The 15987-nt window shown below is 44.0% G+C and overlaps 1 protein-coding gene across 1 annotated transcript in view; it reads right to left on the bottom strand.

Moving 5' to 3' along the window:
* The window catches only part of LOC126251807 (dipeptidase 1-like), an 800440-nt gene that overhangs the window by 43513 nt on the left and 740940 nt on the right, over nucleotides 1–15987 (bottom strand). The window contains exons 8-9 of the mRNA XM_049952451.1: nucleotides 14109–14193; nucleotides 226–301 (exon numbers count right to left, since the gene is read on the bottom strand). Coding sequence (XP_049808408.1) covers nucleotides 226–301; nucleotides 14109–14193 — 161 coding nt within the window. The remainder of the gene's footprint in view (nucleotides 1–225; nucleotides 302–14108; nucleotides 14194–15987) is intronic.

Here is a 15987-nt window from a genome sequence, read left to right as displayed (position 1 = left end):
CGGCTAGTCCCAGAAGAATAATTTTCTGGAAGATATCATAGCTAAATAACTATTACAACCGTATATCCTGAAATGATACTGTCTGTACGAGAGAAAATCACTCAAGAGTGCATACATTTACCAAAGAGTAAATTTTCAATAAATACGTTAGATGAGTACATAAAAGATAGGTTTTTCTAAACGAAATGTCTGCAGTGAAATGCTGTAGCGAAGTTTCTTACTCACATGTTTATTCCATCGAAATCGCCTCCAACGCCGATGTGGTCAACTCCGATCAAATTTCTAATGTAGTTAATGTGTTCTGCAAAGGAGCAAAAGTTACATGTTTAAAAACAAACATCTCAAATTATTCTTATTCGGTTTGTACACTACTGTTGACTTAAGAAATAAAGCTGTAGATGAAGTTATTTAATAATTGTTATAAATTAATTAAATTGATTTATCTAAAATTATTTACGAAAGGATCCTACGTGTTTGTTTTTAAAGTTTCCTCAAAACGAGTTATCAGTCTTGCTCCTCTTAACAAGCTCAGTTTATCTTCACAGAAGCATGCAGCTTTTCTACAGTCGTCAATCTTATCACAAAATTTACAAGTGTCGTTCATAATCGGAATTTGAATGTAGAAAAGACTCTTCCACAAGAATTTCTCAAGTACTTAGCACGTCTGCAGGCAATGGGACTTGGTTATTTATTATTCTTATTTATTATTTACTATCGCTATGAATAATTTTTATCCTTAGACAAAATGTTCAATTTACAAACGCAGTCCAAAAATTTTTGTTACCCACATATTTATAGCCACACTTTGTTCTACCTTGTGAGTTTCTTTATCAATTACCATAGGTTTCACATTTGACCTTATTAAAAATCTAGAATGCATCGTAGTGTGACTTTACCGATTTTTCACTCGTGGCCTTTCATTACGGAATAGTTTAAAAGGGAAGCCACTTCGGCACCATTTTCGCTTATTGGAAGCAGCATTTTTTCGAAGCCTTGGTTGTTAACACTGTTCCACAATGAGACTTTCACACTGGGCAGCTCAGTTGGCAGAGCACATGCCCGCGAAAGGCAGAGGTCCCTAGTTCGAGTCTCGGTCTGGCACACAGTTTTAATCTGCCAGGAAGTTTCAATCCTGTTCCACCTAATGCTCATCTAGAGATTAGTGAGGAGACCAGTTCGTGGTCCTTTCGGTATTGCAGCTTGAGTATTTCCTATTTAAGAAAGACTGTTAACAAGAACATGATTTGTGTTTTGAGCTGTAGAAAAGTCATGTTCATTAAACACAGGCATAACATACGGTACATTCTCGCATTCTTGGAACTCATTAACTGCTTTACCGACAAGAACTGACTGAGAAATATGATGTGCACGTTAGATGACGAAGTCGTCTTGACTCACTCAACTTGCCCCATTCGGTTACGTTAAAAGTGGGTGATTTCACGAGTGGAAATAACAAGATCAAGACATGGAATAAACATCAATGTGAAAAACATTTTCTCTAAGGTGTTCACGTAAACCAAGAAGCAGACAGATGTCTTGTTAGTCTTAACACCGGACCCTACGTACGCAAAAACACCCGAAAGCCCACTGGACTGGGACAGCGGTTTTACATTGTAAGATTTTATTGTCATCCCTCGTGAAGGATTAGTACTGTCCATGTGGTTATGCAATATTGAATATCGAGATATATGCTTAGACTGAGTGAATAGACATCTTCAGCTTGTTACAGTAAGACCTCCCAGATTTCAGTCTCAAAAGTCTGAAAAATACTCTTCGTTAGCTTATCCGATCCCGTAGATGATTCTCCTTGGTACCGTCTTTTTAACTAAACTGATTCTACAGTTATTTCGGAACAAAGACAACTCAGTGAATCATTTTCAGAACTAGTAATGCTGAAAAAGCATCTTGTTGAATCCTTAACCGTTGTAGCGGGAACTGTATAGCATATTACAGATATTTCGGTATGTCACTGGTATTTCGTAAAGAATGCAGCCTACTGCTGCATTAATAAACAATAATAATAATTATTATTACTGGTAGTAATAGTAGCAGTAGCAGCAGCAGTGCTGTTATTATTCTCACGTAACCCAACATGGTTTGGAGTTAATGTTGAAAAATACGCAATGTGTTTGGACTGAGTAAGATCACATGATTTATTTGTGTAGTCTGCGATTTGCTCAGTTCGTCGGAGAGGAAGGATCTTGATTGCAGATAAAACTAGAATCCAGTATTCATTCATCTGTTAATTCATTTTACGCGTTTTGACATTAGCCATCATCAGAATCGTGGTTCAGATAAAAAACCGAGGATTACATACTACACGGTTGACTTGCAACGATCATGAGCGACTGACTGTTCGTTGCTAGTCAAGCATGTAATACTCCATTTTTTTCCTGAACCAGGATGTGATGGCTAACATCGAAAAGCGTAAAATGGATTATCAGATGAAGGAATACTGGATTCTAGGGTTCTCTGAATCATAATTCCTTTATCTGTGACCCATTCAGAAAATGACAGAATACGCAGATTTAACACCTTAGTCGCCTCTCTATTGGCTGCCTTTATGGCACACCTTCGTTAGATCTCATGAGTTCATAAACGTAGAAGCAAGAGAAACTGCTATAATTTCGCAACACAATGATCTTCAAATTAAGTGATTTATGAGGGTCAGAGCATTTACTGAAGAAAAAAAAAACAGATTATATGTGTTAGAGAAATTAAATGAAAGGATTACGGAAATCAGAATTCGAATGATCGGACAGATAAACTAAATTGGGAGGGAATGAGGGATTTGGGTAGATTGGATCCAGTAACAGAAATATCATTCTAAAATCGATTCCTTCTGTCACTAATACTCTTGTTATATTTGAGAAGCAATGTCATTTTGTGTTCATTTTCTCCTGAAAATGCTAGGCTCGTGTCTAAAGATGCACTGGCTACCACCCTACGTTTGTAGACCACTTCTGCTCTTTAGAATTACTGAATGCTTCATCTTACGGTACTGCGACCTGTCTCAGCCAGTTAACGACCTACTCAAACAGTTCAGCGTACTATGAAAACGTAGTTCCTCATGGCATCATCCTTATCCTTGAAGAAATACTTTACCATACCGATATTTAATACAAATCTCATATTAAATAATACCTGTAAACAGTATAATTACACTTCAGTCGAGTCTCAACTTCTTCGCACATTATAACGCTGTTTACCTTTCTACACTTCTGCAATATTTCGTCTTACTTGTACGCCACGTTCTGATGACTCCAGCAGTCTGTTTCTAATACTTCTTTTGTGCCAGTACTGGAGCATTCTCAATTTGTTAGTGCCAAGTGTGTCCAAACTAACATACTTCCATTGAAACTTTTTTCGTTACTGTCAATAATATGCAAGTGTGTCCTAAGAGAGCACTGTCTTACCAGGAAAGTACTTGGGCTCGAACAAACACAAATACACCAAAATCGTGTGAGAAATAATGTAAAGGTCTCTTATTGCACTACGCCCTGCGGGTTCGGGGGTTAGAATAGGCCCACGGTTTTCCTGCCTGTCGTAAGAGGCGACTATAAGGAGTCTCAAACTTTTCGGCCTTATGTGATGGTCCCCTGTTGGGCTTGACCTCCATCTCTCAAAATTTTCCGAAGAGCGAGCCGATTGGGGAAGGGCGCCTTACTTGGTGCATTGTGTCCATCTTGCGATCAGACCTTTCGCCAGCTTATTCGCCGTTGAATTGCAGTCCCGCCCGCTCTCCATCTCTTGGGCATGACTACGTTCCTGCGTGCAGATTACACCTTGCACTTTGCAGTGCCTCTTTCTGCACTGACGGCGACCATGGACCACTTGTTGCCTAACATCCAGCACGGTAGCCAGTGCGTTGTGGTGGGGCCGCCATGTACCCTGTTGGTTGTAGCCCCCTGACAACACAGGGATCGCTCTACTGATGCCTGCGCCGTTAACTCCCCACGTATGCCAAGGAGTAGATGCCTATCCTCCTGGGGCATCGGGACTCCCGGCAATGGCCATCCTGCCAGGTGGCTCTTGCTGTGACTGGGTGGCTCCCGTGGGGAGGGCCCTTGGTCGGAGTAGGTGGCATCAGGACGGATGACCCGCAATGAAGCGTGGTACATCGTCTTTCGCTGGTGGCCAGCCGCCAGAAGTCTCTTAGCGTTCTCGGGGTCAATTTAACGCTCAGAAGTACAATCCGAAAACGTTCCCCTCCCTGGCCACACCGTGGGAGGAACGTAAATCTCAGGATGGCAGTAGCAGTTATTCGCCCCGTTTCTTAGTTTGTACGAGAGCTGATGGGGAGTCTTTTCTCTCCAGAAAGCCTAAGTTCTTCGTCGAGCATTTAGAGGACAAGTTTGGGGAGGTGGAGGGCTTGTCCAAAATGCGCTCTGGATCAGTCCTGATACAAACGGCATCCTGTGCCCATTCACGACGGTTACTTGCTTGTGACAAGTTGGGGGATGTTGCTATTACGATCACACCCCATAAGAGTTTAAATATGGTCCAGGGAGTTATTTACCTTAAGGACCTTCTTTTGCAGTCTGATGACGAGCTGCGCGCCAACTTAGAGCGCAGAGGTGTACATTTCGTCCAGCGCGTTCATCGGGGTCCGAAGGAAAATTAGATTGCTACTGGTGCCTTCATCTTGGCCTTCGAGGGTGATACGTTACCGGAAAAGGTCAAGGTGATGGTCTACCGATGTGACGTCAAGCTCTATATCCCTCCCCCAATGCAGTGCTTCAAGTGCTGGAAGTTCGGCCATCTGTGTTCCCGCTGGACTTCCAGCCTCACATGTCGAGATTGCGGACGCCCATCTCATCCCGATACTCCATGTGCCCCGCCTCCCATCTGTGTCAACTGCGGGGAGCACCATTCACCTTGCTCGCCAGACTGCAGAATCTTCCAGAAAGAGCGCAAAATCATGGAATATAAGACCCTGGACCGACTGACTTATACGGAGGCCAAAAGGAAATAGGACCGATTACATCCTGTGAGAATGACATCTTCCTACGCCGCTGCTACGATACCTGTGCTCGCCCCATCAGTTTCGCAACTTCCGGCCGGATCGACGTGTGGTACAACTCCTCCTGCCCCCTTGCTAGTGGGGGTGGGGGGGCCTCTACCCAACGGGTTGCTCCTGCGCCACCTACCTCAGGAGCAACACCATCACACCCATCGGGGACGTCCGTCCCCGCTTCTACGCCGGAGAAGTGTCCACCTTCTTCGGCTTCTCACGCTCCCAAGGGGTCCCTTGGGTCCCTCCCTTCCCAGGTTTCCACTAGCGGGAAGGCTGACGACCGACAGTGGCGTAAGTGCCCACAATCAGCTGGTCGAAGGGCATCACGATCCTCCTCAGTCCCAGAGACTGAATCGGTGAAGCCCTTCCAGCCAGTTAAACCCAAGGAGCAGCGTGAGAAATCCAAAAAGAAGAGCTCTAAGCCCAAGGAACTTGCGGTGGCAGCCACCCCACCGCAACCTTCCAGCTCTGCGTCTGAGGACGAGGTGGAGATTCTGGCGTCCGCTGAGGACCTCGATCTCGCCGGTCCCTCAGACGCCATGGATAGCGCTAGCACCGGTGCTCAATTGGAGGCAGCAGGTGACCCATCGGCGTAATCTGCTTTCCAAGTTCCGTCACGCCTTTCTCAGACATGGCCAATAGCATCCTCCAGTGGAACTGCGGCTGTTTCTTCCACCATCTAGCTGAGCTCCGACACCTTATCAGCCTTCACCCTTTCTTCTGCATTGCTGTTCAGGAACCTTGGTTTCCAGCAATGCGAACCCCCGCCCTCCGTGGCTATCGGGGTTATTATAAGAACTGGGCAGCTTATGAAAGGGTGTCTGGTGGCGTCTGCATATATGTCCTTAACTCTCTTCACAGCGAGTCTATCCCTCTACAAACAGCTTTAGAGGCTGTCGCTGTTCGGTTGTGGACGCCGCAGGCTGTTACCGTCTGCAGTCTTTACCTTCCACCGGATGGTGATGTCGCGCAGCATGTCCTGGCTGCGCTGATAGCCCAATTGCCGCCATCTTTCTTATTACTGGGCGACTTCAACGTCCACATCCCTCAGTGGGGTGGGTGAGTGGCGACAGGTCTAGGCGCCACCATTGAGCATTTATTGGCACAGCTCGATCTCTCGCTTTTAAATGATGGTTCCTTCACACACTTCAGTGTAGCGCATGGCTCGTACTCCGCCATTGACCTTTCGATCCGTAGCCCTAGCCTCTTACCGTCTGTCCAATGGAGAGTGCATGACGACCTGTGTGATAGTGACCACGTTCCGATCTTTCTGTCACTGCCACAGCGTCAGTCTTCTGGGCGGCCTTGCAGGTGGGCAATGAATAAGGCTGACTGGGACTTGTTTTCCTCCATTGCCGCTATTGAGCCTCTCTCTACTGATGGCATTGATGCGGTGGTTCAATCGGTCACCATGGGCATCGTTACTGCCACCGAATCTGCCATTCCCCGTTCTTCTGGGTCCCCTCGGCGGCGGACTGTGCCTTGGTGGACGCCTGAGATCGCTGAAGCGATTAAAGATCGCCGACGGGCGCTCCAGCGTCACAAGCGACATCCCTGCATTGAACACCTCATTACCTTCAAATGTCTTCGTGCACGGGCCCGCCGCCTTATCCGACAAAGCAAGCAGGAGTGCTGGGAGCGCTATGTGCCCACCATTGGCCTCCAGGTCTCTCCATCGCAGGTCTGGGCCAACATCGGACGCCTCTATGGCTATCGGACCCCTGTCAGCGTCCCTGCGCTCGCACTGAATGGAGCAGTTTGTACAGACTCCGACGAAATTGCCAACAGCTTGGCAAAGCATTTTGCTCTTGGTTCCGCTTCTTCCAATTACGCACTGGCCTTCCGCTCCATTAAAGAGCGGATGGAACGTCGGAGCCTTTCTTTTAGCACCCACCATTCTGAATCCTACAATGCTCCATTCAGTGATTGGGAATTTCACAGTGCCCTTGCCGCTTGCCCTGAAACCGCTCCTGGGCCAGATCGCATCCACTGTCAGATGCTGAAACACCTTTCAGTGGACTACAAGCGACGCCTCCTCGACCTTCGTCTCTGGGTCGAGGGTGAGTTTCCGTCGCAATGGCGGGACAGCATTGTCATCCCCGTTTTGAAACCAGGAAAGAGCCGTTTGGAGGTGGACAGCTACCGCCCCATTAGCCTCACCAACGTTCTTTGCAAGCTTCTCGAACGGATGGTGAGCCAGCGCTTGAATTGGGTACTGGAGTCTCGGGGCCTTCTGGCTCCGTCTCAGGGTGGGTTCCGTAAAGGTCGCTCCGCCGAGGACAATCTGTTGAGCCTGGAGTCAGCCATCCGCACTGCCTATGCCCGCCGTCAGCACCTGGTCGCTGTCTTTTTCGACATGCGGAAGGCGTACGATACGACATGGCGTCATCACATCCTTTCTACGCTTCGTGGATGGGGCCTTCGGGGCCCTCTGCCGATCTTTATCCGCAATTTTCTATCGTATCGTACCTTCCGCGTGCAAGTCGCAGCCTCCCATTGTTCCTCCCGCATCCAGGAGAACGGGGTACCACAGGGCTCTGTCCTCAGTGTCTGCTGTTTTTAATTGCAATAAACGGTCTCGCTGCAGCGTTGGGAAATTCTGTCTCCGCTTCCCTGTATGCTGACGACTTCTGCCTTTACTATAGCCCTATTTGCATTGCAGCTGCTGAACGTCAGCTACAGGGCGCTATCCGCAAGGCGCAGTCTTGGGCTGTAGCGCGTGCTTTTCAGTTTTCGGCTGCCAAGACCCGCGTTATGCATTTCTGCCGGCGCCGAACGGTCCATTCTGAGCTGCGGCTTTATCTTGACGCCGAACTTCTTGCTGTGGTGGAGACTCACAGGTTTTTGGGTGTCCTTTTTGATGCCCGGTTGACTTGGCTGCCTCATGTTCGGCAGCTTACACAGGCGTGTTGGTGGCATCTAAATGCTCTGCGATGCTTGAGCCACACCAGCTGGGGCGCCGACCGATCTACCCTGTTACGGCTCTACCAGGCGTTAATCCAGTCCCGTCTGGATAATGGGAGCCTGGCTTATGGCTCCGCTTCCCCATCTGCGTTGCGGGTGCTGCACCCAATACTACACACTGGGATGCGTCTTGCCACTGGTGCCTTCCGCACCAGCCCTGTGGACAGCATACTAGTGGAGGCAGGTGTCCCTCCCCTGCGGTTACGGCGCCAACGTTTGCTGGCCACTTATGCTGCCCATGTTTTTAGCTTGCCCGGGCATCCTAACTATCGTCTCCTGTTCCCGCAATCGGTCGTCCATCTGCCAGAACGTCGGCCCCGGTCTGGTTGTATGATCGCGGTCCGCTTCAAAGAGCTTCTCTCCGGGCTTAGGGTTTTCACTGTTCCACCTGCTTTCCGGACCACTTTGCGTACACCCCCATGGTGTGTTCCTCGCCCTTGCCTTCGGCTCGACTTGGCACAGGGCCCGAAGGACTCAGTCCCTCCAGAGGCCTTCCGCCACCGCTTTTATTCTATCCTGGCCACGTATCAGGGCTCCGGCATTGTTTACACTGACAGTTCGATGGTTGCTGGTCGTGTCGGGTATGCGCTAACTCTAGGGGACCATTCCGAACAACGTTCCTTGCAGGATGGCTGCAGCGTTTACACTGCTGAGCTGGTCGCCATCTTTACTGCCCTAGAGTATATCCGCTCCTGCTCAGGTGACTCCTTCGTTATCTGATGCGATTCCCTGAGCGGTTTACGAACTCTCGACCAGTGTTTCCCTCGTTCTCGTCTGGTGATGGCTATCCAAGAGTCCCTGCATACTCTTGCCCGTTGCGGCTGCTCTGTGGTCTTTGTGTGGATCCCCGGTCATGTCGTTATCCCGGGCAATGAACATGTTGACCGCCTGGCGAAAGAGGCAACGAGTAAACCATGTCTGGATGTTGGCCTCCCAGAGACTGATTTGCGGGAAGTCCTCCGCCGAAAAGTTTTTGCGCTTTGGGACGCTGAATGGCGCGATCGGATCACGCCCAATAAACTCCGTGCCATTAAGGAGATGACGACTGTGTGGCGGTCATCCATGCGAGCCAACCGCAGGGACTCAGTTGTCCTTTGTCGGCTCCGCATTGGCCACTCCCGGCTGACACACAGTTATTTACTGCGCCGGGAGGACCCTCCTGTATGTCGCTGCAGGGCGGCTTTGACCGTGGCCCACATTTTGTTGGCCTGCCCCCTTTTAGCTGTGGTCAGGCAGACATTTGCGCTGCCTGATACGCTTCCTTCCCTTTTATCTGATGACCCTGTTATGGCTGGCTTAGTTTTACGTTTTATTCGGGCAGGGGGTTTTTATCGTTTACTCTGTTTGTTATGTTCTTTTGTGTTGATTCTGGCCATTGGCCTACGATTTTAATCTGAGTTTTTATTGAGTTTCTCGGTGGTTGGCTTTTCCTTTTTTGTTTCTATGGTCGGCCAACCACCGTCACACTCTGTGTGATTTTAGTTCGTCTTGTCTGGTCTTCGTCTAAGTATCTCTTGTTCTGTGTTGTCTGTGATCTATTCGGTTACTCGTTTTCAATCTCTGTGGGTGTTTTTAGTATTTGGAAAAAGGGACAGATGACCATCACAGTCGGGTCCCTTTAATCCCACAACCCAAACCAACTCTTATTGCACTAGTGATACTCCCGCATCGGCAAAACTCTGCAGTCGTCCGTTAGAGGCCTCTGCGAATGCCATGCCGCATTGCACACTGACCTGCCGGTACGCCAGTCGGGACCAGTAGGGATGGTGCAGTGTGCCTCTGAAGTTGCGTTTTGTGACATTATTTGTGTATTGAAGCATCAGATGGCTCGGCGATTGGTAATCAATCATGCTAATGTATTGCGATTGGTTGAGATGAACTTACGAAGAACCCTTCTTCGTGAAGATGGTATTCATGTAGAAGACGAATCCTTCGCATGTTTTCTGGTATCTATTATAGTGCAGAAATATGAGCATCAGTTAGAAACAGATACTTTTGTAACACTAACACATAATGATGATGATAGGGATGATAATGACGAACAACTCATTACAAACGGTAGTGCTACGGTAAGTGCGGGAAGAGGCGGTGGAAGCAGTGACAATGAATACCAACCGTCTCCCAAGAAGAAGGTTAAAGTTGCAAATATCATCACGGCGTTTGATGGCAACACACTGGAGAACATGTACAATGATTCGTATTGCTCGGAGCATTTTTTTGACATCGCGCATTTACATTTATAGTTAACATTGCTGCATTGCGCATGGCGGCTACAACTACATCTACAGTGATATCTAGAGCATGACTACAGAGTTTTGCAGAAAAACGACACCCACCAGCGCATTCAGAGGTACATAATAGTCCTGTAACCAAACGTTCATACAGATCTGTTTGTTCGAGCCCAAGTACTTTCCTGGTTAGGAGCGTTGATTTCCATTCCAAAGCGACTCCACACGGCAAGTTCAGTAATTGAATGTTCATCATTCCTAATTAGAGCCACTTTAGGCTTCACGGCAGTCGTAACTGGTATTCCACGGCGTTCATTTCATTCATGTTGTCCTTTTATTGAGTCTGTGTCTATCTCTCTGATAAATCACTAAACAAGTTAAATATGAAATTAAGTTGTAACTTGTTGCGCACTAAAGCATTTGACTAATATTACATTGTTGCTGAAAACATATTTCTGAGTTCACCAACTGGGGTAGAAGGCATAGCCATTGTAACAATCACTGCAGTCACCTCGACTCATAAATTTCCAGTTACTGAAACTTTCGACTTCAGACGTGAATCACTACATGAAAGAGTGATATCAGCTGAGTTTAATATTACTTCATCATTATTCTAACTGGTTTAACGTACTCCACCACGATCCCATTTCGTGTACGATACTTTTCGTCTGAGAATAGCACTTACACCCAAATTTTTGAGTGAATTCTTGGATATAGCCCAATCTTCGTCTTTCCTTGCGGGCGTTCTAGAACCATGCTGTCTTAACAAAAGTTCATTCTTTCCCTCGCCCCTGCAAGTTCCTCTCCTCGCTGATTCTACAGATAGCCTCCTCATTTCCTATTTCATCCGTAAACCTAATTTTCAACACCCTTCTAGAGTACTTTGTCTCCAACGCTACAATTTTCTTGTTTTACGATTTTTCCACATGCCGTGATTGACTGCTACACAAGAATGTGTCCCAGGCTGACATTATCAGTACTTTTATCCTCAAATTAAAAACGACGCATGATGCTACAAGACTCCTTTTGGCTGTTTCTCTGGTGGCTTGTTATATTCTTCTTTCCTCGGCCCTCTTGTGTTAACTTGCTTCCAAGGCAGAAGCATTCCTACACTTCGTCCAAGTGGTCCACAATTTTGATGTTTATCAGTAAGTTCATTTTAATTTTTTTCTAATGGGTACAAGTTTCGTAGAAAGCTTTTCTTTGAAACAAAGTTTCAGAGTGGAATAGTTTTCTTCCTTCATGTTTTGGTACTGCGTATGTAATTTTGGTTATTTCTACAATACGATATGCTAATGTATCGTTGAAATTTCGTGAAGATTTAAGAACGCATTCAAAGTCCACAAACGTATTAGCCATGGTTTCCCTGGCTTTTATAAAACATATTTATCTTCCAAATAATGTGGCACTACATTTTTGCAAGTTTCAGGTACCAGAAAATTTTACCCGTTCATTTACTATTCCTCTTTGGTAACTAAATTTCTGATTGGATATTCACATTTCCCTGCATAGCATTGCTGATTGAATGGTGGTTAGACTGATCGAACCTGCAGCTTTTGTTTCCTCATTCGTATGTATGTCTGTTCGTGGTCCCCCAGTGAAACAGTCATTTTAGTGTCGCCTAGGAAACGAACAAGCCGACAGCAATTCCTCAAAATATTTTCACACTACAGTATCTATCCTGATGATTCGCCTACTTACCTACTAAAAAATTCCTTCTAACTTTCGTTAGGTTTATGCCATGATTGAGATTTACGGAACATTTGTCTAACAAAAGTGACTAAAGCCGCCTACAGCTGTTGATGGTGACAGTCCAAAACTTTTCGAAAAAGGATTATTAAAATTTTGACCAAGTACGCGTAGAACCTACACCCTGACGGTTGCATACGAATTTATTTATTCAAATAAACAGTTTAATTATCCCGGGAACCGTGGAACTCGACGAGTTAAGCAGACGGGCTGGCAGACAATCGGATGAAAAATTACAAAAAGAATATTTTTTGACGTGGGTCGTCGTTACAAATTTTCGGATTTATTAATTTAGTAGCCCTGTGGAACCACGCTCCTTGCGAAAATGCATAATTGTAGGTCAACCGGATGTACCATAAACGTTTTGATAAGTGAGCTGCGAATACCAAAACAAATTACGTAAATGGCCACATCTTTTAACCGCATGACGTAGAAACTTAAATGTTTTGTATCGCCATGGGTCCATAGACCTTAGTGTGCGACATATATTTCATTTGGATACGGCTACATTTTCCTGATAAAAAGGAGTCGTAACAGACGGACTCACAACAAACCATAAAATATTTTTCTCGTGTGATGTAAATACACATTAACCGTTTTAGGATATTTTCCCATTATTTGTAGCGTGGAACTATACATCTTTCCAAAGTTAATTATTCTAGGTCAATGGGAAGTAACCTACATGTTCTGATGAGTGAATCTGCAAGTACCAAGAAATGTGAGATAAATGGCCGTATCTTTTCACTGCAGTGATTTAGATACTTAAATGATTTAGATCGCCAAGGGACCGTATACGTTAGTATGTGTACAAGTTGCTACTTAATTCATTTTCTTTCTGGGGAAAAGGGATCTCAGCTGTCGGACAGAGAGACAGACACACAGAGACGGAAAACAAACTGATCCTATGCTTAAGGTGTTCTTTATAGTCGTTTAATGCTTAAAGCGTTCCACATAGCCTCTCCTTATTTGATTAAAACACACAAAATGTTCTTGAAATCATCCAAAACCTTCAGAAGTGTCCTCCTTTGTGATGTTCAACTAGCGCGTCACATCTGCACCTAATTTGTCAATGGTGAAGCATCAGAGAGCCATTATCCACATTTTTGCGATATATTCAATGTGGCAAAATAAAGTCTCGTCATCTGTGACGATTTTTGCCAGAAAAGAAATGTCCACGGTTTTCATTACAATCGTTCTGGAGAATACCTTGAACATTTGATACATAGAGTTTGTCGTTCTTTGCTCAATGTCGATTTGTGCTACATCAGTGGTGAGATACTACGGCCGCAGATTCATCGCCGAACACTATCTGCTTACAACTGACCGGTTGACAGTTATCTGTTGTTTACTGTTGTCAGTTCTATGTGCCACCATGACGCTTATGCATCAGGAATAACATCAGTCTTGGAAATTTTTCGATGGATGGCTTATGTAAGTATCATTTTATTCAAATTTGTATTTATTACCTGTTTCATGTTCCACAACTTCTTTGGCATAATGTTTTTCGCATTTTATCAAACAGCTTCTTTTGCGCCACGTTACTAAGCCTGGTAGGATTCCCAAAATCTACAGTGTAATGCCTTCCACACGTAGAAATGTGTAAACAGATAAGTTGATAATGTTTATGTGATAGCATGTTGTTCGCCTGTATTAAGAATATTTTTGATAGACTTTGACCATCGTACTGCTTAAGGTCAGTATATTCCCATAATCATCCTCGATATTAAATGATCGTACGGATATCTCCAACAACATAAATTTAATAAATTTTTAAGCATTGAATCACCTATCTATGTTATTTACATCAGTATAGAAAATTACGCCTATACTTGTTGAAATCCCACAGTAAATAAGATGCTAAAATATATTATTGGGACCGAATCAAAAGATATAGTCACTGGTAACAACTTTGTCGTTATAGCACACTTCAACGTATGGAACATAACTGTTACCACTGCTTAGTGTATGAACAACTAATAACAAGAATTATTTTGAAATCAGAAAACAAATTCTATGTATCGTTTTCAGTAGATCTTATAAAATATTCCCGAAAAGTAAAAAGTGACATAGCAAATTCGAGGAAGAAAATGATCACCAGAAAGATCAAGAATTAAAACATGGCGCTTGGAGACATTTCTGCCTAAACTCACCTGCTACGTCGGAAACTGATGCCTTTGGCCCACATTTCACGAAGTAGTTATAGAAAGTAACCATCACGAGTCCACGGTTGCTCGCCTGTTTGTAAAGAAGAACAGATATCTGAGGTATTTTGGGTTCACAACAGTACAGTCAAAAGTGAATAAAGTTTTTAACATTAATATATCTACGAACACATACGGGCTACTAGGCTAAATCACTTGCACTGAGAGAATATCTGTAACTTAATGCTGGTTGCTCGGTGTGTTCACCAGATACAGTAAAAAGAAACTGGAAAAGAGCATGTCGATAATCTGAAATCAAAACGATCAAAATAAGACCTTTTATTCAACTCCTCACTTTGTACCCGCAACAGTTAGCATAACACACCATAACAAGAAATGGAGCCTCCTTTGTGTTGGTTATATAAATTCTTAAAACGCCCTATACATTTCCAGACAAATAAAAATTTCGGTTAAACTGTAGGCCAATTCCTATCACTGTCTTGAGCTTCAAACTGTACAATAAGAAATTATTTCAAACTTAACAAGAAAACAAAATAAAAAATTTCGATTAACGTATGTTTCAAAATTTTGAAACAGACATTCCAAAACTGTTAACATTCTTATAGTTATTTCCATATTTTTTGGATGATGATTTGAAAACATATGCAAATTAAATTTTTAATCCACTATGAATTTCTCTGGATATATAGATTGATGCCTTGTAACACGAGTGTGCTGCAACATATGCGTCGCTAGTCGTCTAGATTTCACGTGTTAGCGTCTTTTGATGGAATTGTGTCCTGTAAGCACTGTACGATTTGTTTAAAGGGTATTGAGTTGACAGTCAAAGTGTGGGAACACATATATTTAGCTGAGAAGTTGGGTATCATTTTCTTTGTGTGATATACTATGGTACTTCAACTGAAAAAATAAATAATTAAGACGAAAGAAACTAAACTACTTTTAGTTTAGAATTTATTGCATGGTTTGTAAAACAAAAACATATCTCATCGACAAAGAAGGTATTGAAGTGGCAGTAAACACAATTCTGAGGAGACTTCAGAGGCGAGACCCGCTAAGCAACGTTCCTTTTCTACTAATGGTTTTTTACAATATTTACAATTATTCGCTCGACCGTTTTACTTTGTCATATGCTTGGCACGGCACGAAATGTATTCTGAAGAATTTGAATAATTTGATTTTAACAAATTGCAATACAAACGGATAAGGTTATAAGAAGTAGATGTAGAACCTAACACATAATTCTAGAGTATACTGAAGTGTTTCGCTTCAGACAAAGTATTATTTATTAAATATACCTGAATGGTGGACAGTCAGTGATTAAGAGAAAGTGTTTTCAATTTGTTTCAAAGGGTTTTCTATTCTCTATCGGCACCTTCATGCTGCAGATAGACATTCATGTTTATGACTGAATGGATTTCAATAAGTAATTTGTTAATTTCACTCCAACGTTATAATTTGGTTAAATCCTGTTGCCCAATGAGGTAAACCGAAGTGGTGATACCTAGCAAAGTTATAATGTGATGGTAATAGAGACCACACATGTCCTTATGTCTATGGCTGTATATGTTCCACTATTTTTTCCTTTATTTTGTCTGATATACAAAAATAAAAATGTAAGCCTAGCAATATTCGTCGCCCTTATTACTACCTTCCACTTTACATAAGTTATGGAGAATTACCTAATCGCTGTCTCAGTTTTAAGGAATGTCTACAGTTCTGTAAGAAGCAGTGAACAGAAAATGCAATTCTTTTCTATCCTGGTCAGTGATTCTTTGACAATAATGACGGAATCAGTACATAGTGTGAGTTTGCGACCATGTCTGCTGCCTATAAATTTATTTCATATTACTTATTAAGGCTATCA

The sequence above is a fragment of the Schistocerca nitens genome, chromosome 4 (assembly GCF_023898315.1).
Source record: "Schistocerca nitens isolate TAMUIC-IGC-003100 chromosome 4, iqSchNite1.1, whole genome shotgun sequence".
NCBI classification, from domain to species: Eukaryota; Metazoa; Arthropoda; class Insecta; order Orthoptera; family Acrididae; genus Schistocerca; species Schistocerca nitens.
Note: the sequence above shows the minus strand (reverse complement) of the source record. Positions and strands in the feature narration are given on the sequence as shown.